Genomic DNA, 25,038 nt, shown 5'->3' on the forward strand with positions numbered 1-25,038 from the left:
TGATTGGCCTGGCAAGAGTCAATAGCTTCTCCCCCATGTTTCTGAAGACTGCATTTCACATGGAGCCAGATTCTGTGGTTGCTTGGTTCTGTAGTTATAGGATATATTAGTCTGCATTCTCTTTGACCTTACTAACTCTAAACCAGAGCAGTTTCCTTAAAAGTCTTTCATTACTGATCCTCAGTGGACTATAGAGTCCACACCAGGGTGAAAAGTCGTGCTCATCCAAAATAATACAGATGTTTTGAAGAAAAAGGTTATTTTGGGCAAACATATGCCATCGTTTTTCCATTCTTAACTGTCTTTTGGGCTACAAAGTACAGCTGCATGTGATTTTCTCTAAAGCTCAGGTCTTTTCTCATCTTCTAATTTTATTCAGGCAGCACTTTAACATTATATTTAGGCCTAATTCACTTTACAACATGCATGATAGTAAAGACCGTTTACCATCAAAAAGAGATAAGGAAGCAAGTTGGAGCAGATTTTACAGTGTGTCCTCACTTCTGAAATCACATTTCTATTTATGATGCTGAGTCTTTTGTCTGTTACTGATCTTGTGTGGATTGTTCCAGTCCATTTTAAATGATTATGCAGTACAATGCTCTCCTTCTGCCTCCTGACTCTGTGAACCTGTCAGGCATCCCTGGAGCTTACTCAGGTGCCTTCTGTGGCCTCAGAAAGGGGTCGGCTTGTTGGACTTAGGATGACTGAGAAATGCAGCATCCTCTTAAAAGCTTTATTGCGTCTTTGTAGATCACACTCCATATACAGCTCAACAGATGGCATTCTGAAGCCTTTCAGGAATCAATAAATCACTTCAGATATAGGGCCTTTAATTGAAAAATTTCAGAAGCCAAGGCCAGAACAGAAAAAAATGCATTATTTGCCACTTTATATATCTTTAGATATAAAGATTTATATATCTTAGCCACACAGAACATTGAAAATTAGTTTGTATGCTAACAAATGACCAGATTTGGTTACTTTTGGACATGAATTTGCATTCAAGATGGCAAACCAAAATTTAGAAATTGTTAGGGTAAAAAAAAAAATTCTAAACTATTATTGGGCCACTGTGTAAATCTGCATTGTGCCTTGCCTTCTGCATTGCACTCACTTGGCCATCAGCTCCCAAAACTGATCTATGATGAATAAAAAAGCTGCAGGATATGCAATGGTTTCCACATGAGGAGAGGTTAAATAGGCTGACATTCTTCATGATGAAAGATTGGTAACCAAGTGGTGATAACAGAGGTCTTTAAAATCAAAATGCATCTGAGAAACTGTGACTAGACAATCACTGCTCACAGTTTCTCATGAAACAAAGGTTGAGGAGTGAAAGAAGGCAGAAGCAGGTGGAGATCAAACAGGAGGAAGTGCTTTTGTATGAAATGTGGATCTGACTGCCATATGATATTATAGAAAAAAATATAAATAGATTTTAAAAGCTAATATGTCAGCATGTGGTCGAACAGCCCATTAAGAACCATGAAATACAAAATCTATGAAGCACAGAGTTGCAGGTATAACCACTTCCTAACTGATGCTTGCCACTCCAACTAGCGTATGTGAGAGAAAAGTACTTCTGCAGGTTTCTCTTGTGTTTATTCTTTATCTGTCAGCAAACATAAATGTCTAATGCCAGCAACAGGAGTCAAGACTTCAGTGGAGGTTGAGCTAGCATGACTGCACTTCTGCTCTGGTTTCACATGTTCTTATAACAGTCACTATAAGTATATATTTGCATTTGAAGCCCTTGCATCTGTGACTTAGTGTGGACAGATACCAGACATATCTTCAGGCATTTTAAAGAGCCTGAAAGAAGCAAAAATTAAATATGAGACACATAACTAGATAAATCAAGAAGGAGGCAGTGAACCTCCAGCTCTTTATAAAATTCACAATGCAGGAATTCCCTTCTAAATGGGAAGGCCTTTGTCTGTAAATTGCATCAATATTTCATTAATTAAATTCATTTTTCTTTCTGTCTTCCTTTTGTTTTGTGTAATTAGGATATAGTCATTTACAGCCAAACCTCTGTTCAGCTGCTATAAAATATTCATTTCCAGTTGCAGCTTGATAATGAAACAGTATCCTGCAGCCCATTCAAACTGTTGCAAGGCAAGGCAAATTACCAAAGGGAGGGGAATAAATTCATTTTTTAAAAAAACAATGAACTTAAATATGCTCAGTACAAAATGGTTTCAGGCAAAGGAAAAGGCTGCCAGCTAAAATGCAATTTATGTAATACATTGGCAAGGAGGTGGGAAGCCAGTGAATAGAACTTAATGAGTTGACAGCTGTCAAGCGCTCCATGGTGTCAGATTGTAGCATTTGTTTCGATCAATTGCACATTCTGGGTAAGTGTGAGACTTAGGTAAAAGGGATATCCTGGGACCAGACAGGTAATTTGTTCCACTACCTCTGAGGTGCTAAGTTTCAAAGCTGCCTGGTAGAGAGGTTACAGAGCTTTACTCTGCGCTTGTTGGAAAAGCTGTGTTAGAGCTTGTGAAAGCAAGTTTTGTGTTCTGATGAGTACTGGTGGTCCACCATGGCAGGGCTCTTTTTCTGAGGGTCATTTGCCTTTGGTGTTAAGCTCTGCTGTCATTTACTTCTATAGATGTACACTGCAGGCTTTTCCCACTGATGAGAAGAATTTGCAAGAAATTCCTGTCTGCAGGAACCTCTGTTTGTAGGAACTGTGCAGTCACCTCCAATATTTTATTTCCTTTCAGAAACATTAAAGAGAGCAGAATGTTTCTTACGTCTCTCCTACCTCAGCCCTGCATAACAGTTTGTTGCAGTCCATGTGGGAGTTCCATTTTGACAGTGTGAGTCTTTCTGCTGACTAAATATAAAGAACTGGATACAATCAGGCTAGGGAAGAGGTTGACTCACCATCCCTGGAGGTATTTAAAAGATGTGTAGATGTGGCACGTAGGGACATGGTTTTGTGATGGAATTGGCAGTGTTAGGTTAAGGGTTGGACTCACTGATCTTAAAGATCTTTTCCAACCCAAACAATTTCAGAATTCCATAATCTTTCTTCAGATGCTTTACACAGCACTGTCTTCAAGGTACTGTCAGAGCAACTTATAAACATTTGCTTCCAAGAAATACATGTGTATCTTCCCTATCTTAAAAATGAAGCCATGGTGTGCTGACATAGTAAGAGCCCTGTAAAGGGTCATTGCAAATCAGTGGCAGAGGCATCCTGGTACTCAGCTCTTCTGTGTAATTCCACAGCTGTGTAAAATGGGCAGTCAGACTTATTGAAAATAATGGACCCCTCTCACCTGAGATTTCTAAATCAAAAGAAACCTCACTGACTGCAGCCTTTTACTCCCAAATTCCTGACTGAAGTTATATGCCTGCTAATAACTGTGAGACAGTTAATAACAGCTGCTAGTAATTGGAGTCAATTACAGGATTTCTTAGAAACACTTTTTCCATCCCGAAGCATTTCAGAGGAATACAGTGTCATACTCTGGAGTTCTGACAACTTCACTGCGTCCCACAGTGCAGAAATGCACATGCTTTGATTTTACCTCCTGTTGCCAGTCAAAATCCTGATATGGACATAATGTGCCAGTTATTGTCAGTTGGGTTTGAAACACTCATAGGTGGTGTAACTCTGCTGGCAGAAAGCCTTCTTCAGTCAGCATGGCTGGACCTAGAAGGAGGAGCTCTACCAGCTTGGCTATGTCCTCGTGTCTGTAATGCCAGTGATCTCTTTTGTGTGAGTCAGGCCTACATCTGAAAATGCAGAGGTACCACCTTTTAAATTCAGTGGCTGTTATGTCTTGTTTCTGGTACAAGTGAAGCCACAATATTGACACCATTGAAAAGGGGAAATTGCGTTTGTTTAAGGGAAACTGCATTTGTTTCCTCCCAGGAGAAACCAGAAACATACCCAAAGCTGTTGGTTTTGGTGTTATAGCACTGGAAGATGGAGTATTCTCTTAGAACAAAAGTTCTGATTCTTTCTGCTTTTTTAGTTCGGATGAAAAAGCAGAAACTGATGTAGCATGAAACCTAAGCAGGCACTTTTTTTCTGTCTATTCAGGGTCTGGAATATCTTGAATATGGGGACTCTTGCTACATTTTGGTTCCATCCTGGTAAAGCTGTCCTGTTCTATGCCTTGCTAAGACTAAGGTTAGATCCTCCATGGGCTAAAACTTGGCTGTCCATAGTCTGGAAGACCCAGGTGTTTCTTTGTATTACTAAAGCCTTTTCATAGGCATTGCATTAAAATGGCATCATTTATTTTGTGATTTCCACTGTTGTCAACACTATAATCAGAATATATGAGAGGAAAAATTTATCAGAGTTCCACTTTTAACTGGTAAGTGTCTCATTCAAATTCTTTATGCAGAAGCTTCATTTCATAGTGGACACGGATTGCAGGCTATCTTTCAGTACTTACCAAGAGGTTATTTATGTCAAAAATGCAAATTTGCCACAAAACTGAGTTGAGAAGCAAGTTTACTGACAGTGAAAGTATTCTTATGGATTTAGAGCTTCAAATCCTGTCTCCTTCTGATTATGTTCCTTTGGATACTTGTTTCCTACTATCTCCCAGATTATACTGTGGAAATCTGAAGGGCACTAGGAAGGACCTTGGAGTACTTGATGCCTTTATAGACAAAATTGCAGAGGAAAAGAAAGCCTCTTCACTGTGTGTGGAGTGGGTTTGTAGTTTTCCCTTTAAGCAGGTAGAAGTATAAACGATGTCAGCTGGTTCTTGATGGTGTTAAAAGCCTGAATTCCTTTGTCTAGCTCTCTGCTCAGTAAGTGCCTTCCAGCTGAGCATCTCTGGGGCCATTAAATCTAACTTTGTTCCTTTTTCCATTTTACACAAACACAAAAGATTGATTTGTCTTTACCTCAGTTAATCAAACTCACTAGAAAACTAAATAAATAAGCAAGGAAAATGGCCTTCTTATCCTTCGCAGAGCAAATGTTGTGATTAGGCAGGGGCTGCTGAGGAACCCAGCGGTGATAAGTGTTTATCAGGCTTGCTATGCACGGGAGTCTGCCTTACCCAACGGCAAAATTTTCTTGCATAACAACCATTTGCAGCTTGGACCACTTCATGTGCCGTTTAAGTGAAGTTCACTTCAGATTTAATGCTCAGGAGCCGCTTGTGGTGTTCCACAGCTCATAAGGGTAAAGTTAACTGGTTTGATCAGTATTTGATGAACCAAGTATGTTTTTTAAGCTGATGGGTATATGTTTGATGGGAGTAGATCTCTTTCTTTGATAAAGTTATGATTAGAACAATTTCTGACTCTAACTTTCTTAAGTTTTCCCCCATGATCCCTGGTGGTGGTGGTAATGATTTCATTTCCCTGATTACTGTTTTGTTACATATTTTTTGCTAACATGTGAAGTCAGTTCCCTGTCCTTCCAGTAAAGGTGTTCATTTACTCATATTTCAAATGGGAAAAAAATGGTAATGATAGAAAAGTATTATTTTTAAGCATTAACTATTTGGCAGTTGTATTTCTGGGTGAAATATTGTCTAGAACTGTTTATCTTAATTTTTATTAGATTTGACCATGATAATGTCACTGTGTTAAAAGGTTAATGGTAATATGCCTTTTGTTGAGTAAACAGATATCTCTGTACTAGTGCTGATAATAATTTGCATCCTGTATTGAGAGGAAGGATGAGCTTGTGATTAAGAGGCTGTCAATGTTTCTGGGAAATATGAGTTCTACCACAGCCACTTTTGTGACATTTGTGTTTATAAACTTCTTATTGTTTATAAATTAAAACCATTCATAGCCTTTTTGTAGCACCTATATTGTATATGTGCTTACATATAGGTATTTAGTGGCTATTTTCCTTTGTTAAATGTTTTCCATTGTTAAATGTTGTACTTTTTAACATTATTCAGGGAACATTTCTAGGTGCTGATTGGTACCTAGTGGGCCAGGATTTATTCTGCATTTATTTCTTCTACATTATGTTTATTCTGCATTTAAATGTGTGGGAACTGCCTTCCCCTTGTGAGCTAATGTGTGAATCCTGTGAGTAACAGTATTTAAATGCCATTTTCTAAGTGTGGGTTAATGTTTGGAGAGCGAGAGGAATATTTGTCTGGCAAGAATAGTCTAGCACATTAATGTGAATATTCAAAGATAGTTGTTTATCTTACTGCACTCAGAGGTACTTATAATAATTGCAGAAGTTGTTTTAAGGCACATTTATTCAGAGTCTTTACATTTATTGTTACTTTATGAATAACATATCCTGTCACATTAGATTTTAAGTGCCACAGTTTGGACCATACTAGGGTATTTTCTCCTTTATGAATTTTACAGCTGTATGTGCCAACTGTTTGTGGTCAGTGTAATAATGAGTAAGAGAAATTAAGAGAGACACAGGGGAGGAGGTAAAGAACTCCCCAGTTAAAAAAAGCCATAAAGATGATGGGCAATTACTGTGCAGCCCCTGGGGCTGGCTTGCCCACCCCTTCCTGCTGGATGCTGGCAGGATTTCTGTGCCTGGTGCTGCTCGGTGCAGCCGGGGCGCAGCGACTGCCGCTCTGCCAGTGCTCGCTGGCCTGTCACACCTCAGGGACCAGGCTGCACTGGCAGCAGTGTTTTAGTGTGTGAACATGCTCCTCTTTTCTCCAGGGAACGATGTCTGCTGGGAGAAGATCTCCCGTATCTTTAATTTCTCATTAAACCTCATTTGCAAGAGATTATGAGATCCCAGCAGTAGGTGCTACAGGAAAAGGACTACTGCTCTAATAGAAACAGGACTTGTAGGGTTGAATTAAGTGATCACATAAGTAGAAATGCCAGTTAAATTGCACGTGTGGCTACCTCTTTTCTATACAGTAACTGTACTTTACAGATTTGTTTCTTTTGAGTCGTGTGTTAGGGGGGAGTGTAACATGGTGTGCAGATTTTGAGGCTTAAGAGATTGTCATTAAAGCTACTGTGCTGTGCTTAGTTATTTATTTCTTGCTCAGAGTGATCCAATCAATAACAGAACAAAATCAAATACAACTCCCTCCCCTCTGAGGAAAAAAGACAAGCTAAATAAAGATGTCCAGGAGAAAATGCCAGCAAACAACATATTGATTTCCAGCAAAGGAGCAAAGTGTAAATGAAAAATATTCTTCTGACACAGTTATTAAGTGCCAGCTAGCACGCAAAGAAAAACCCATTTACTCTTACTAGAGGCTGAGTCTTCAAAGGGCAGCTGATTCATCTCACATCATTTGAGTCTACTTTCTGAAATGTAGGCTTCCCTTTACTAAATGTAAAGGAGTTTTCTGTACTTAGGCTTTGCTTCAAGAATGTAAAATGTTTACTAAAATATTATTATATGCCGAGCAAACATAGAAACTGATTTCTCTCCATTTTATGGCAATATAAACAGAAGCACGAGGAAAGGGAGCAATTTTGCTGATGTCAGATAGCGAATTTATGACAATATCAGGAAAATAAAATCAAGTAACATGCGGGCTCTGATTCAATGTCCTTGGCAATTTGGCCTGGGGCAATTTAAAAAGTAACTGCATCCCAATGATCTGCCCTGCCCTTCTGCTGGTGAAGTATGTAACATTTTATTTTTCAGCAAGTGTAGTTCGTAGCCCAGCATATTAATGAAATTGCTTCTGTGGCCGTTTAAGGTAATATATTAGAATGTGTACCTAAAGGACTGGTGCCCACACCAGCAGGATGCTAAATTCTGACAATAGTCTGACTTTTTTCTACGTATCTATCAGAATCTTTATTCAGCTTTTGCTTCCTGTGTCCTGCTTTAAGCAGATGCTGAAAAGAGCAGGACATTGAAGTTTATGCTGCTCTGTGTGTTCAGATGGTTGTTGGTTCTTCTCAGTGGGATAGAGGCACAGGGGAGAACACACTGTAGCTATTTTCAGACCATTTCTCAAAAGAAATGTCTTCCGTTTGAAGACTTTTGGACAAGGACTGGGAAACAACATTGTGTAGATTAGTGTAATTTCAGAAAGTCAAATTCCTGAGCAGTGTTTGAGTTTCAGAAAAATGTTCTTCCAGCAGTTCTCACTTACTTTAGAGTGGGAGTTGTTGTGGTGTCAGCTTTAGTGGCTTGATTTTTAGATTTGAGCTTTTTAGTTACTTTAATTCATGATGGGCATACCTTCTGTACCTTTCTTAGGGAATTTTCACCTGCACCACCTGCATAATTGTGCTTATATAACAGAGGACTTATGGTTTCTGTTTCAAGTAACAGTTTCTTTCAATAAGAAATAAAAATATAATAGGGAAGGAGCACAGGCTCCTTCATCAAATGATGAAAAGTATGCTCAGTGTCAATATTCCTCCTGTGAGGTTCTTCCAAGAGGCTCTGTCTTCAGTGTATAGACACACAGTTTTCATCTTCGAGGTACTTGTTTGGAAGAAGGAAAATTCACATGGAAAGGAGAAATTGGTTGATAAGAGGGGAGAAAGTGTCTTCTCTCACACCAAAGCTGTATCTTTTGTATTAAAACCAATAAATGGTATTTTACGGCCCAGTTTAAAGTTCTTGCAAATCTTGAAGGTTACATTGAATAGTCTGGAAAAGATTTGCCAGTTGATGCTTTCCTAGTTCAAGTCAAAAAGAGCCTGTTCTGTTAGGAAAGGAAAGAAATAGAAAAGCAAGTGGCTCTGTGGGCCTATGTAATCAATAAACAGCCAATCTAGATTCATGGAAATGCAATTTTATTTATTTATTTAGCTCCTAAATAGTATGTAATTTCTTCAGGCCAAGAAATGAATTGAAAGGATTTAGGAGGATTTGCTTATCAGCAGAACACCATGAAGAATTACATTCCTTATGCTTTTGGGAAGGTACATTGAAGTTGGGTTAAGCTGCTGTGGTTCAATACTTCTCTTTCCCCTGTCAGGGTGCTGTGAACAACAGATGAATTAATCCTCCTCACTTTCCTTTCTCCCCTCTTTGCCCTCCCTTCTCTTTCTCTCTCTGCTCACACTGCCTCACAACATCATCCCCTTCCCACTGCCAGCAGAAAGAGACAAAAGGCAGAAACATGATTTTTCCCTGTTGACTTTCCACAGCTCAGGCACAGAACAAAGTCTCTGAAATTTGGCATCAAACTTGGTCCCGAAGAGTCAGACTTTACAGTCTTAATGAACTATTGATTTTAGTGAGACAGGCTTTTGGCTTTCAAAGGAATAATTCAAGCTTTCAAAGCTCTTTTTAATCATGACTGCCCATGAATCTAGATTGACATACAGTTGGGAAGATTATTTTTTGCTTTCTCTTACTTAACTGCCTAGTTCCTTAATCTGTTGTCTGCCATAGTAGCGGACAAATGGCTGATTTTGTTGAGGGGCAGCTGTCTCATGATCCCAACCTAATGCTATAATTTGACAGCAAATCAGCTTTTGTATCCAGCCAGGAGATGCACTTGTGCTGGGCTACTGTTGAAGGATCCATGCCTCCTGGTTACCCACCAGCCTCTTGGTAGGTAACACACCAGCCCCAGTGACAGGACCCGAGGGAATGGCCTCAAGTTGTGTCAGGGGAGGTTTAGGTTGGCTGTCAGGAAGTTGTTCTTTACCCAGGGGGTGGCTGGGCACTGGAAAAGACTCCCCAGGGAAAGTGGTCACAGCATGAAGCCTGACAGAGTTCAAGAAACATTTGGACAATGGGCACAGGGTGTTATCCTTGGGGCTGTCCTGTGCAAGACCAGGAGTTGGACTTTGATGATCCTTGTGGGTCCCTTCCAACTCAGAATATTCTGTCATTCTGGCTGTGAGCACAGCAGCTGAAAGGCTGTGCTGGATAGCTTTGCTGCCTGCTTTGCAATGACAGAGAAATGTGTCATGTGTTTATATTACATAGTGACAGAGAAGATGCAAATATGGACTTGATTTAGAGTGAATTAGATTGGACTGAAGATAGATGGAGCAAGCTCTTGCCTATTAGGACATATACACTAATTGTATTCATACCTGGATGGCTTAGGCAACTGCTTGACCTCAGTGCTAATGGTTTCTGGTATTTCTTTGAGACTTCTCCATAGTTGGTAAAGATCACTACTGAGATTTTTCTTAGTCAAAATAACACCATTTTTTTCTGTTAATTTTATCCTTTTTTGAAGCACTCTAAATAGCTCATCATTCTTCCTGATGTCTTTTGTGACACCTGTAAAAATTTATCATACCTTAAGTCCTTGTTAAATCAAGTTCTGATGTTTAGTTTTACTAAGCCTGTCTCATTCATACATCTCTCAAGTTCTTTCCTCTTTTCAGTGGCTCTTCTCTGAATTGACTAAAATTACTCCTTATCTTTTGGCATTGAATTGTCCAAAACTAAATGTAGTGAGCCATTCTCTCTTGCTGCAAGTTGTGGCAGCCTGGTTCAAATCACTGGCAGTTTAAACAAACAGAGGATTTGGTCCTCTTGTTTTTTTATTTACCTCAAATTAGCTATATGAAGAAGAATTATTAGTTACATGTTCTCTGATGCATTGCCTCTGCAGAGGCAGACACAACCTCAGCATTAGTAGGTGGGTGTGCAAAGGGCTTGCACATATTTGTGGCTGTGTCTGTCCCATGATAAGAAAATACATGTTGTTCTATCCAGTAATGAGAAGATTTATACCCTGTAGCAAAAGACAGGAGACCCAAGACTCCCCTTAAAAGTTTATACAGTCCCAAATTGCAGCTTCTTTTGTAATACTTCATCATGATTTTTGCAACATTTCTAATATTTTCCCATTTGTATGCAGATTATTTCTATCTGTATGTAGTAGGTTGAGTTTGTCCAGACTGAGTCTCTCAGGTCTGCTATACTGTAGTGACCTCCAGGGTATTTTGCAAATAAAGATTAATTAAAAAGTGAGAAACAAATGTAACGTGTAGAAAGGACAGATGAAGGATTCTCATTTAATTGAATAGTGTGAACAGAATACGAAAAGTTCTTTAAAAATCCTAGTTCCCAAAGTACAAAAGGTGGAGGTATTCAAACTAGAAATGGCTCCTAATGAGACAGACACTTCATCTGCTATCTTCTTTTGGCATGACAGCAAATGCCATGAGCCTATTTTTTGCCAAGAAACATCTTGATTTCCAGAAGACTGGACAGCATCACTAACTTTTTGCTATTCTAAATGGAGCATTTTTACTCTATGCTGTAAGGCATAGAAGAAAATATGTAGTCCATTAACCATAATAAATTTGAGATCTATAGAAAATACAGCAGTATGGAAGTAATGGAGGGAGTAAAGTGGTTGTATTTAGGAAAAAGTTTGTTGACTTTCATCTCTGTATATTTTAGGTGTGAAAGGCAAATGCAGTGCCCAGGTTAATACAACTGTATTTCTCCACTCTTGGGGAGATATTTGTGCCTAGCATTTCGTGATGGTCATATTTCAAGTACTGTAAATTGCGGTTCCTCGGTGGCAAATAGATTTACACTTCTGCCACAACAAAGCATTAAGTGTTGCCTTTCAAATAATGGTGTTGAATTGGAGGTAACATGTATAGTGTGCAGAAGAATTTCAAGAAAAAGGCAAGCAGGAAAATTAAATCCTACTTTACCAAGTGAAGCAACTGCCAAATGTGTAATTCCGCAGAAATTTGTCTAAGGGTTGAACTTATGGGTCTTTGTCTTTTCTCTCCCTCTAGAAGGGAGAACTCCTTCATTCCGGGGTGTGTTTTTTATCATTTCATAAAACTGTTCTGTGACAGAGCTTATTTTATCCAGCATGCTTAATCTTTCTTAAAGAGTGGTGTACCCAAACAGCAAGGTGTCAAAAAAACTTTGCAATTGGGAAAAGGAAGATTCAGCACCTGCCATTTTGTATAGAACAAAGGAGCAAGGGTTATGGATCTAATGCATAAATTAGGGCTTTGGGCAATTTAAACATTGGACAGGAATGGAGTCATCTTGAGCAGGTCTTGCCATACCATGCCAAATTTCCTTGCACTACATATCCCACACCAGTACATACAGTGTAATGAACAAAGATTGTAGAACTATCACCGTGGCAAGATTGAAAAGGCCCTTAGAGTGAATAATTAGGAGGAGGTGATTACAGTACTAATAATTCATGGAAAGGAATGGGGAGCCAATTCAGTGAAATAGAAAGAATTTGAAGGTAAGTATGCCCATAAATCCTCTGGGGTGGACTCAGAGTTTAGCACTTTCTCCTACCCTGGTTTTATTCCAAAGCAATTTCATTAAACACTAGAGAGAGGGAGAGAAAAAATAATAATATAAATGCCATAAAAAATCTTTCAGAGGAAGGAATAAAAAGGGTTCCTGCCAGAGAGAAATTTTATTGAAAGTTATTATAATACCTATCTTTAGTTTTATGGCCTTTAATACAGGCCAAGTAATTTCAAAGCTGGGATTCTTTAGAAATGAAATACGTATTTTAAAATAGTATAGTGTGACTTATTATTTTTAATATAGAATTTAGCTAATATAGGGAAGAGAAAAATATTTTCTCTTTCATGTTCTTTCCAATGAAAACACAAACATCATTTCCATCACAGCATATGGAGAAGTTTTGTTACTATCCTTTTGCCTGTGCATAAGAATGTTCAGCATTTACTATCCCTAGATCACTGGGCAGACACTAAAGCATTAATCCACTTTCTTCCCCTGAAGCCAGTGGGTGAGTATAATGAGAACCATTTCAAAAATGGGAAAAACTGACCAGAAATGGGGTAGTGTTTTTGCTTACTGCCTCACAGTGAGCTTTTTCTGATGGGAAGAAATTATCTTAGTGGATAGATTTCCAGGGTCTCTCCTCACTAGCCTCTCCTGTCTTGTGAAAACAGCAAGTTTAATAAACATCCAGTGAAAATTCCCAGCTCCAGGAGGGTCTTGAAAGGTACAAATTCCTGTTACAAGAAGTAATGGCCTTCTGGATGTTTTGTTGACACTGTTCCTGTGATCAGGAATTTGCTCTTTCTTACTGAAATAGCTTTATTCCTTTGGGATGATTCAGATGTTGGTATCTGAGCGGAAGGTGTGTGGAAAACCAATATGTGGTGGGACTAGAAAATCAGTTAGTGATGAATTGTGATGGAAAGTACTGAGATTAAAAATACAAGATAGGAAATGGCAAGACAGATTAGTGTACTTATCTTTTCTGTGGTTTCTAGAAATCTCGTTAATGACCTTGACTTAAATCTAACACCACTTCTGGAGGTTTTTTCTTTTTATAACCCTCATTTTTATACACACAAAATCAACAGGATGGGATAAAAAGCAATCACCAAGCAAAAATATAGAGTATTAGGTGAAATAGTATGTAGTAGAGATGGGGAGGAGAGATGGAGATTAATTGATAAAATCATGTGTGGAACCAGTCATGAAAAAGTGCAAATAGAGGTTGAAATTGACAGGGTTGGTGAGTATTGCACATCACATATTTGCATTTCTTCTGAGTCTGGTTTACTGTGCCCTTCTCTGTTCAGAAGCAACACAAGCTGCAAAAGGATTTTATAGCAGGAAATCTAGTACACGTATCAGAGTGCAGCATAAATGTGCTGCATGTAGTGCCTAAAGCTGCTTATGAGATGGGAAATTGAACAAGAAGAGGAACAAGGGCCAGGCTTCATGACTTTTCAGGTTGTGATACAGGGAACTTCCCGAACTAGATATAGGGTCATTAATAGGAAGGATGTTTTGACCCTGAGTTTGGCTGATCGCTTCCCAAATGCTCTAAACTTTTATTATCTACCAGTATCCTGTAGCAAGGAGGTGTCCAGTTAAAAAAAAAAAAGGCATTGTTACCTTCCTGGTTACATATGATGCCCCTAATATGCAAGGGGAAAAAAACAGTTACAAAGGAACTCCTTATTCTTTACAAATACTAAATCACATTGTCAGTGCAATTGGATTTGATTCTATGTTAATGCTGCATGAAGCCTTTAGATCTGACCAAGTAAGTGGGTAACCAGATAGGTAGAGCAGCTGATAAGTGACAACAACACATTGCTATAATTCTTATGTTTATTTCCTACTGGAGCAAATGATCACTGTTTTTCTATGAGAAGTGGGAATTGTCAGATGTTCAACAAAGACCAAAATCCACATGATCTAAATTTAACCTGGAAATCAAAACCAGTTTCCAAGGCTTTAGCACTGTCTGAGCAAGGTCTTCTCGTAGTGATGGGTAGTTTATTCTTTAGTCACAATACTATCCTTAATTTATTCTTTATTCACAGTGCCATCTTTACCCTTAGACAACTACAGTATAAATCTCCAGTTTCACTAACTACATTTCCCCTGATTAAAAATTCCTAGCAGTATCGCCTTGTTTACTACATTGTACTAAATTACTTTACATTGGTGCAATTAAAAACTAATATCTTTTTACCCAGGGACAGCTGCATTTCATTGTTGGACAATGTGATTACTGTATAAGTTAGAAAGTTTCTGGGGATAAATAATACTTTCTAAAATATATGTGACTGGACCAGGAGAATTGAAAAAAGTAAATTTCTAGTTTGTGCATTCCTCCTTTCTTGTCCCCTTACTGAGCAGACAAAATTTTAAAGCCGGCTTGTCTTAAGAGAAGTCAGCAGGATTTCAACAGAATTCTTCCACTTTCTAAGACTGAAAGAAGATCTTTAAAAAATGACCTTGACATGTAAGGCAGGAACATATTACCTTCAGTTCTTTTAATCTTGACTCCACATGGAAGCAAGATTGTTGAAGTATTAATGTAAGTATTTAAGCATGAAACTACTGCAAGATAGCATTCCACAAAACATTGCCAAATGACCATGCTGGGTATGACTGAGTAACACATAAAATACTTCATGACTGGCTTTTTCACAGATATTCTATTTTTTAGATTTTTACTTGCAACTGTTTTTCTTTCTTGGCTCAATCTAAGCCACTGAAATCAAGACTGAAGCATCATTACGTTCAATCTGATCTTTCTGACTGACTTCTTGGTTCTCTTTTTCTCCCCTTAGCTCAAATACAGAGATGGGGAGGATAAGGAACTTCTAGCAGGGGTCAGAGGTATTTCATAGTGCTGGGAGCATAGGAGGCTAAAGAAAGGGCAGAGTCCTCAGAACTCTTTTTTAAAAGAAAGAAGGAACTTGGTGGAGGCAGCCATAGCAGATATAAGAATGTAAAGGAGACTTTATTTAAAGCTGGAGAGTATTTATCAGGAATAAGGATTTGAAAGTCTTGTTGAGATGTGAGATTCCCAGAAATATTCACCTAGAGTGCTGAAGTGCAGCTGTCCTGCTCCTGAGTTCAACAATGCTTCCTGCCTGGTGAGGAGCATTTCAGTTGTTTTGTTTCAAGAGTCATCCCACTGATCCTACTGCTTGGCAGAATAGGCAGCTCTCTGCAAGGAAGAGCTGTTAAGGGAGACAGTTTCACCAGAAGCCATGGTTGAGCCAAGGCTGCTGAGCTGGGGTAATTTTGTATTGTGCACAGGAACATTACAACCTGTGTCCAGAGGCTGCCACGGGCTCTCCCTAATGGTCTGCATTACTGATTCAACTAATTGCAGCAATTACAGGCAGGAGATGCTGCTGGGAAGAGACACCGGTACACGTCTCTCTAACATGCTGCAGTACATGCTGCTCGTTAATTAGAGCAGTACACACACAGAAAGAAAAAATATAAAAAAGTGAAAATTAATAAAAAAAGAAGAAAACATCAGTGGCTGGAAATGCAAAGGAATGTGATGAAACCTGTAATGATTGTGAATGGTTACAGTTTGGTTTAACCCTTTCAGAATCACACTTTACATCTGGTCAAACTAGTTGCATCCACATCCTTGTTCACTTGCTAAGCGAGGTGAAGTTGCATGTTGGGCATTCCTGACACATGCAGCAGTTCCTCATCATGCAACAAGTGAGATGCACAGATATTTACTGTCTGGGTCAACACCATATTCCCAGCCCAGGAGGTGCATTAACAGAGCAGGAATTATATCTGCCTCAGAGTGGTGCATCAGGCACAGCAAAGCGTACTGCTAGCTGAGTGATGTGTATTATCTGGGTCTATATTGTATATTTTCCTTTGCAGAAAGCATGTTCAGTCTGAGCATGCCTCACATGGTAATTCTCTCAGGAAGTGCCTTCTGGCTGGCCCTACATGATACTGGTATTTATGGAGGAGCCCAGCCTCCTCCCAGCAGACACATCTACAGTGCCTGTTCAGGGCAGTTTGCCAGCCCAGCAGGCTTTGTAGCCCACTGTACTTCGTTCAACAGCACCAGTGTGATCCACTTGCTGCTCTAAACAGCCCAGCAGGTGTACAGCACCTGTGCACACCTGAAATATTCAACAGCACAGGATAGGCACTGTTACTCTGACAGGAGACTCCAACTCAATGGAGGACACATTTACACGGGCATAAACAGAGTGCTTGTACAACTTAAATATTTTAAAAGTTACTTTTGTGAAACCTTTTTTTTTTCCCCGGGATATTTAGCTGCCTCTGAAATAGCTTCTTGACTTGCAAATATCTTACTTTTGTTTTCTTTTGTTCCTTTGCTTCACATGCCAGACAACAGATGACATCGTTTCATCAGCTGAATGTTCCAGTGATGATGAAGATTTCATTGACTGTGAGCCCAGTACAGGTAAGTCAGGTCAGTCGTGTTTTGCTTGCTTTCTGATTTCATTTGCAAAAAACAATGCATACATATATTTTATATGTGTGTGAATGTATACATATATAATTATATATGTATATATGTGTGTATATGTGTATATATATATGCACTCATGTATATATACACTGTATATAAAATAAGAAACTCTACAGCCAAGCATCAGATCCCATGGACTTGGCAACAGCAAAACACCAATATATAACTTTTATATAAAGTTGTTCGCATGGAAAGGCAAACTTTCTGGAAGTGATTCCAGCTAATAGTTCACATATCTCTAGATTTTACTTTACTAACACAGTAGGAAAAAATCAATATGGAGTGTGACAAATAATGAAGATTTATGAAGTGGACAGGGTGAACATTTGAAAGCAGAAGAGAAAAGTGAAATAAAAATAAGTTATTAGTGATGTTTAATCTTTCCTAATTACTCTGAAGATGGATGTTAAGGGATACATTTGTCCATGGGATTTTGAGAACAGTTAACATGGTAATGTGTTTATACTAATTTTGTTTCCTGTGACCCCAAAGAAATTGGGGAGCACCAAAACATAGTTTTAACATAACAAAATTAGTAGTAATTCTTGCCTTGTTATCTGCAGTGATGCTTCAAAATGTATCGGTTAAAGAGTCAGAAGGACTGGCCATGTGGAACTGACTCAACTTCTCCCTTTCAGATACATTTTGATAAATTGATGGCTTTTCTTTCTGGTGAGATATATTATGTGGTATCCAGCAGGCAACTGCAGTCTACTTTATTTCTTACAGGCTTTTTCAAGTCTTCTTTTTTGAGGCTTGCCATGAGTTAAGCATTTCTATAATAGAGAACAGACATCATCGAATTTCTGTGTACATTTCAAAGACAAAGAGGAAATTTGGTTAGAATTTTTGTCTTTAAAAATGAGATGTATAAATAGTCTGAGGGGGTTCTTTCATTTGGCTTTGTTTTGTTTGTTTTTGCTTTGTTTTATTTGGGATGATGGGGTTTTTTTCCTACAAAAAATACCAAGAAAATATTATAAATGTTCTGTTTCTAATTTCCTGAAGCCATTTGAGTAATACAATAATAACACAAAAATTCACCCAAGGCTAGTGCTTTCACATTTCTTTTCAATTCGTCATAGTGCACCTGCATTTTTGGTAGAACTTGGTCTTGCTGTAACCTGAGATTGGCATTGCATTGTAGCTGGGAACTTCCACCCATACTCTTGCCTTCCCTGTGATGGCAGTGAAGGCAGTGACACAGACTCTTGGTAACAGGTAGCTCAGCCTACTTCCCATCTCTTTTTTCTCAGATTTCTATGGATTTTTCTACGCCTCATCTGGAGGAAAATCAGTCAAAATATAACTAGATTGTGAAGTAAAAGAGCAAACAATGGGGTTACTGAGAGTTTAAATAAACATAGTAAATAAATCCCACAGTGATTGTAATTTAAGTGAGGCATGAGATTAATAGAACCATGGACATTAGGACAAAGTTATTGCAACTGATATGCAAATAGAAAAAGTCACTTTATTAAAGCTTCACTAACATGTGAAGACTTCTTTTTAGAATTTATATTCTGGTTGCCATGTATTACAATTAAAGGACAAAGGGATGTCTTTATCAGACTCCTCCTCTTGTAAATTTTTGTTTTAAAAAATCACAATAACTTCAGCAGCTAGAAATCGTAACAGCAATATTTTCAGCTTGTGCTGCCAGTGTAAAAATCAAAGTTTGAGTAGAAATTTGGTAAAACAGCATGTTTAGCATGAAATTTCATAGTGCTGTACAGCAACATTTCCAGACTAAAAATACCTCCTTCCTGACACAGTTAGAAATCTAATGCTGCAAACAGGTACAAACTGGATTTGTAAAAATTACTTGGTTTTGAAAATCCTGCTAAGCATTACAGTTGGCAGATAGAAGTGCCTACAGACGTTTGAATATCTGCTGTGCAAAATAATATTATGCTCTGAAAATCTGCTGATGGTTCTCTCCTAAACTACCAGACATTCTTGTAAATTTCACCAGTATCATTCATTGCACCCTACTCCTCTTGCATAGGAAGGTGGACCACATAAGCCACTTAAATCTGATTCTTTTCTAGGGAATTACTATGACATTGAGAATAAAAGTTAGCTTGATTATATGTAAAAATAAGTCTCCCAGATGGTCTTTGCTGATAAAATCTGCACTTCCAGATTTTGAGTTCTTCTGCTCTCAGAGGTGCTGGTATACAGAATTGCCAGAAGGAGGAGGAATATGCAGGTCCTTTTTGCATAAACTTAACTCAATGCATCATAATAAGAAGGAAAAGTAACAGGTTTATGGGGCTTCTCATTTTCTTTGTCTATCTTATTGTCTGCATTCTCAGTGAATAGTGTCTGCCATACAGGCAGTATCAAAGCACTCACTCAACCCATTCTGCTCTGGAGCACTAAAGCAATCTGAGCCAGCTTATCAAAATCCAGTAGTGCTGGCTTGGCTGAGCAGATATGTTTGCCTTTACACTTCACCAGCCAAGTCAGAATTCTGGCCACACGCCAAGATCTGGTATTTAAATATGTACATTGTGGAGAGAAAAGATCCAGATTATCTTGCCTGTGTTTTCTAGTGTGTGGCTTCAGATTTTTTTTTTTTAAACTGATTTTTGGTTTTTTTTTTTAATTGGGCTCATTTGAAATTGCTTCATCCTGTTCTGTTGACAGGTCACTGCCTTCTGCCTTGCCTGATCCCTTTTACAGCAGACTGAAAATTAAATGACCTAACCCAGCACAGTCTTCTTTTTGTTGCTCTGATAATGTGTAGCTTTTAAAGCTCTTGAGTTTCTGCCAAATTTGGCCTTCCATCACCCTCAGTGCCATGGTCTAGTAATGTAAAGGTTACTGAACTCACTGCTGCAGCTGTGAGATATGATACACATCACTATGAACCTGCTGTGCAATAGCAAAGACAAGGGCAGCAGAGAATATTTCCCTGCAGATCAGAAGTTTTCAGATTTCATATGGGTCAGAATCAAATCCCAGTATCTAGAGATATTACTTTGGTCTTGGTCCTTGGAATCAGAGGCAGTACTCTACACAAAGTCCTTTTGAAGCCTTTGTTTTTGGTGTACTCAGAGACTGAAAATCATGTCCTCTTTGAGACTAAATACCATGTGAGGACCATTTGGCAGGGTCTTCTTGCCACTTAACTCTGATTGACAGTTGAATCTAAGACCTGAATCTCATGTGCATACGATCTGTGTCTGAACACTTGCATGTCTTTCAAAAAAGACAGTGTGAAGGTGATTCCCTAACTCTGCTCTCTTCAGGACTCTCCAGGCTGGCTTGAAACACTCACTGTAGCAGGCTGGCTAAGACTTTTTGCTCCCCTTCCAAAAGTAATTTCTTGCAGAATTTTGGTAGAAAAACTTCATTTAAAAAACAGAAGCTGTCACTGGACTTGTTCTGACTGAGGTAGCTTGCAGCCACCACCTGTAGACACCCTTATGTATACATAAGGAATTATTCTAAGTGACAGCTGTGGATCCAAAACTCCCCTGTATTTTATGTAACGCAAAAGAAACCATTGCAGGTTCAGGGACAGAAATTGCCCCCTATTCATTTTATTGCAGACAAGCCTAGCTACCCTTAGATCTCTAGATCTCCCAGAAGACTTAATCTGAATGATACAGGGGGCAAAAAACCTGTTTATCTGCCCTGAAGAAGCATTTACTTAACAGTCAAGAGAAGATCCTCTTTTATGTCTATGAAAATGTTGCTTGTCCCAGTACATGGCCAAAAAACTTCTTTTTTTCTGTGCCAAAACAGATGCTTTTCTCTGGTATGAGTACAGGACTGTCTTCTGGCCTGCTCCAAGGAGGAGATCTGAGGCTCAAATATTCAAGTTCCTCAAAACTCAAGCCAAGGTTCTGAGTCTGTGCTTCTGAGCACAGCTCTGTGGTGGTTTTTTGGTCACCCATCTGCTCTCAGAGAATGTAAGATTTGTAAGGAAAACATCTTTTCTGACAAGAAATGACTAGGAAGCACTGTGAAGAAAGAAAGCGTTTTGTCTTTTCAGTGAAATGAGGAGCACCTTTACAATCTGATCTTATTGAGACTTCAAAGCCTTGAGAATGATAATTACGCTTTCCTGACAGCTGCTGCTGTTTCCTCATACCATTGCCCTTGTTCCTGTTAAGGATGTCCATTAGAGGAGCTCTGGTACCAGGCAGGCTGGATGCTGGTGGCCAGGCAGCTGATTGGGATCATAGCCCAAGCTGCTCCTTGGACTACTCAAAACAGTGAGACTCAAACACCAATTAGCCTGAAGCCCAGAATACAGCCCCTTGAAATGGATTAATCCTTGTTCCCAGGCTCAACACATCCTGTATTTCTTCCCTGGTGCAGTTGCCAGTTTTCCCTTCCTATTAGCCCATCAATTTCCAATGTGATTTTCTTTTCCCCAGGGAAATTTATTCTGTGTTTCCCAAAAGGCTGTCATTGTCTAATCAGATTGGTAAGCCTTTCTGATGGGGGACTGGACACAGCAGTAGATATGCCAAAATCTACAGTTCTTTGCATTGGAAGTTTTGCACACTTACACACAGGAGGCACATATCCAACAGATATGCCCTCTGTATCTATAATTTACTGGCCTCTAGCCATCCACCTGCAGCCTGCCTGGGTGAGAGATTTATTTGCAGAAAACAAGAATAATTTGTCTTCCAAAACAGCTGGCACAGTACAAAACCAATATGTTGGAAGTGAGAACTTCACGGAAGAAACCAAAAGTGTTGATTTGGATGTTGTCCTCCATAACTGCATCAACCTTCCTGAAGCACCCAGGGAATTTTCACTGTTCTCCTAATTGGAACATCTCCCACAATCCAGTGCTCAGTTACCCCCAGTCTTTCCCTCTGACAAGCAGGAATGCTTCCCCATGTCTTGTGTTGTGAGAAAGAAACAGCCTTTGAAGTTGTGTGCATGCCTCCGAGTGCTCAGAGAAATAGCCTTCCCATCTCATAAACTGGATACCATATGGACCCAAAGGACAGGGGTTCATCCACAACACTTCCCAGAGTGTAATAGCATCACTTGTTTGGTGGAATTTCCTAGCTACAATTTTACGGCCAAAACAAAACCAAATGAGCAAGCTTTACAATTATGCAGATGACTTACAGGAAGTTTTATTTTCTTTTTAGTTTTGTGTTTGGTTCTTTTTTTAACATTAGGAATACTGAGATTGATTTTCAGCATATTGGTCTTTCTTTCTATTTAAGGTCCAAAGGCCCCACCCATGAGGATATTTTATCTATATATGCACTATATATACAGTGTGCATATATTATCTATATGCTAAAGTAATAAGTGACTAATATCAGCAGTAGTCCCTATCATCCAATCACATGTTTACACAGAAATTCATGCCTTCATCTAACCCTGGCATCCGCTGGTGTGGACAGATGCATGATATTGTTACTTCTTGGTGAACAAAGCATGTTAATTTCTTTTTTTTGTTAGATTTTTTTTCCTTCTTCCTTTTATTTATTTCTTTGATTTTAATTGATAATTTCATCTACCAATTAGCCTTGGGGTAGGGTGGGGCAGGGAGAACAAAAAAATTATACAGATATATCAATCGATATATACACACGTACTCCGTGTATATATAGATAGATATATACATTGTATATATTTGAAGAACATTTTCTGTCGTTTCACCTCATCTTGTGCCGCATGAATTTTTGGTGATTGATATTTCAGTTTCTTTTATATTTCTTTCCTTTTCATTTTTTTTTGGCTCGTAATCGTGCCATACCGCTATTTTTTAATTTTTAAAATCATCGCTGTACTTCTCAATTTATATTTTTGGAGTTCTTCCAATAAAATAATGGTTTCATCATCTCAAGAATGAGATATAGATCTGCAAACCAATAAAGGCAACAAAATCTTTTCTTGCCATCCTCAAGAAATTCACATTTTTGGACATCCCAAGAAAGTTGTGTGTAAAAGAATGAAGAGTATTACCCCTCCTTTATTTTTATTTTCCTGCTTTTTTAAACTTCTGCAAAGTCTCTATCCTATTTCTTCCCTGTTCCTTTTTTTTTCAATTGAGTTCAAAGAAAAAAACACCCAGAAGGAAAAAACCCTCCCCTTTACCCTGCATATTCCCAGGAAAAACTCTTCCAATGTAAAGAGCCCTAGAAACTGCAGATGGCATAAAAAGAATTTTATTGCAATGCAGAGTGTCTGTTGTATCTTTTATTTCTGGGTCAGTGCAAGATCATTTTTCTGGCATGCTGTAGTTTAGCTGATGTAACTAACCATGGCCTTCATTAACTGGTGCATGGGCTGTGATGACACCATCGTATGTTCCATCAGAGCTACGCATTCAGGCTAACCGAGCAAGTCTGTAGTGTATGATTTGGGGGGGATATTGTTTTGATTTTAATTTTACTTATAATTTATTCTTTTTGGAAGAGTTATGCCAGTACCCTTGGCTGCTTCTTGCAGCCTCGGGGGTATAGATCTACTTTTTTTAATGGGGTTTCTTTGCTTTTTTTTTATTTCTCAGTAGTGATTTTGTGTCTTGTTTGTGTCCATCTGTCTTGTCACTGTGTCTTGGAGTCCATTGGTCCAGTGTTGTTATGTGATTCTGTTCTCTGTTCGTAAGCTGGTGTTTAGCTCCTCGGCGCTCTGTCATCCCTCATCCCCTTCCCTTCCCCTCTTCCCTTCCTCACCTACCCGAGGGAGGTCCACAAAGAGGCACCAAGCTTTGAATGATATTCTGAGTGTCTTCCCAAGGCTTCGGGATGGATGTTTCAAGATATCTGCAGAGCTTCATATGACCAAGTCTGCAGCTGTTCTATTTTCAATAGTTCTCAAATTCTGTTATCATTTCACTCCTAGAAGTGGTTTGCTGGCATAATGCTAAAGTGACTTCTTATACAGCTTCTTAAGGGATTTGTGTCCACATGCTGATGTGTTAGAGTTCCTGCTATCTGTGCTTTAGGCACCACACAATGGGATGTACCTAGGACTTTTTAGAAAATGTAGTCTTGGAAAAGGAATATCACTGCGCATGTGCAGATGAAAGGATACCTTTGTGAATGTATTTTTAAAATCCACAGTTCACTGTTTGTTTGTAGTTAGCAGACAAAAGTCTAGGATGTATCTAGGATTTCTAAGACTAGTGTGTCTTCACCCTGTGGGGCCAGTCTGTCAGTGTGTGATCTCTGCCTCTTACTGATGCTGGTGAAAACTGGCTTGCTGATGTTTACTTGTATAACTTGAACACAATTCTCGGATCGCATCTGGGGTGTCTTCTGCCATATGCATCATAAATGTGCAATAATGCGTAAAGCAGAGGAAAACAAGCTGAGCATTCAGGCGTCTGCTTAGACTAGGAATACTCTTTAGAAAAAATATAGTTTGCCTTGTCCAGTGGTTCATTTCCTGGTACCTTAATTCAGTTCTTTGTGAATGTACTAGCCACATTAATGGCACAGGAAGCTTCTGTGCATTAGGATACATCAGCTGGCATCAGTGGATCAGTTCAAGTTAGTGGAGGAAAAGGCAGACAGTCTTCATACAGATAATGTTCACATCATCACAAAAAACATACTTACACATGCCTTTAGCCTAGCTAAAATTCCAGCTTTTTTGTAGGAATTAGTTCGTTCTGAAGAAAAGACATTGAAATCTGTGAAGTTTTCTCACAGGACCATGATATAATACGTTTTTAGGCAAAGAGCTCCAGAAAGAGGGAAGTGATGGGATATGTTCACCTTTCCAACATGGAATTATTTAGTTATTTCATTTAACTCACCCAAGATATGTTTTCTGTATTTGCAGAGAGATAAAAAGATCACTTTTCTTTCACAAATGGGAACCAGTGATTTATGTTCAGTTTAGTTTTCTTCTTACGTAATCGGAGAAAAATTGCTAAGTAATTATTGCAACAGAAAATGAATCAATATTTAAAGCTGGTTTGGTTTAGATTTTAAATCTCATGGGTTTTTCATAACCAGAAATTCCTACTAAATCTAAAGTTTTTTCTTGGCAATTGCTTATAAAGCAACTGCTTATAAAATTATATTGCAATCAACAAGCTTGCAGTTTTGTGTAATACTGCCCTCTGGCAGAGAGACCAGGACAGTCCTGTTGCTATGCAAAAAGCAAAAGAAACAAATGTTTTAGAACAAGTGGCAGGTTATTGGAGCAGAACAATTGGAGTTTTAGCCCCCTGCATCATGAAGGTCAGGGTAACCTTCAGACAGGAGTAATGTGACGATCAAGTGTCCAGGCATCAGGACAGTAACCTCCAGGCTGTGATAAAGCCTCTGTGTCTTACTGAATGGTGACTTCTGTTTGCCTTATGTAGCCTCTGCTATGCCTGTGACCAGCCTTCTGCAGAGGCAAGGGGTTCACTCAAGCTCAGGAGATGCTGTGAGAGATC

At 38.8% G+C, this 25,038-nt stretch overlaps 1 protein-coding gene across 6 annotated transcripts in view; it reads left to right on the forward strand.

Annotated features, from left to right (window-relative positions):
* The window catches only part of NRXN3 (neurexin 3), a 907,297-nt gene that overhangs the window by 854,279 nt on the left and 27,980 nt on the right, over nucleotides 1-25,038 (forward strand). For 4 of the 6 annotated variants that reach the window (XM_059850080.1, XM_059850082.1, XM_059850083.1 and 1 more), the window contains one exon: nucleotides 16,508-16,592. In XM_059850080.1, coding sequence (XP_059706063.1) covers nucleotides 16,508-16,592 — 85 coding nt within the window. The remainder of the gene's footprint in view (nucleotides 1-16,507; nucleotides 16,593-25,038) is intronic. The other 2 variants (XM_059850081.1, XM_059850085.1) reach the window with 1 other exon arrangement.

The sequence above is a fragment of the Haemorhous mexicanus genome, chromosome 6 (genome assembly GCF_027477595.1).
Source record: "Haemorhous mexicanus isolate bHaeMex1 chromosome 6, bHaeMex1.pri, whole genome shotgun sequence".
NCBI lineage: Eukaryota > Metazoa > Chordata > Aves > Passeriformes > Fringillidae > Haemorhous > Haemorhous mexicanus.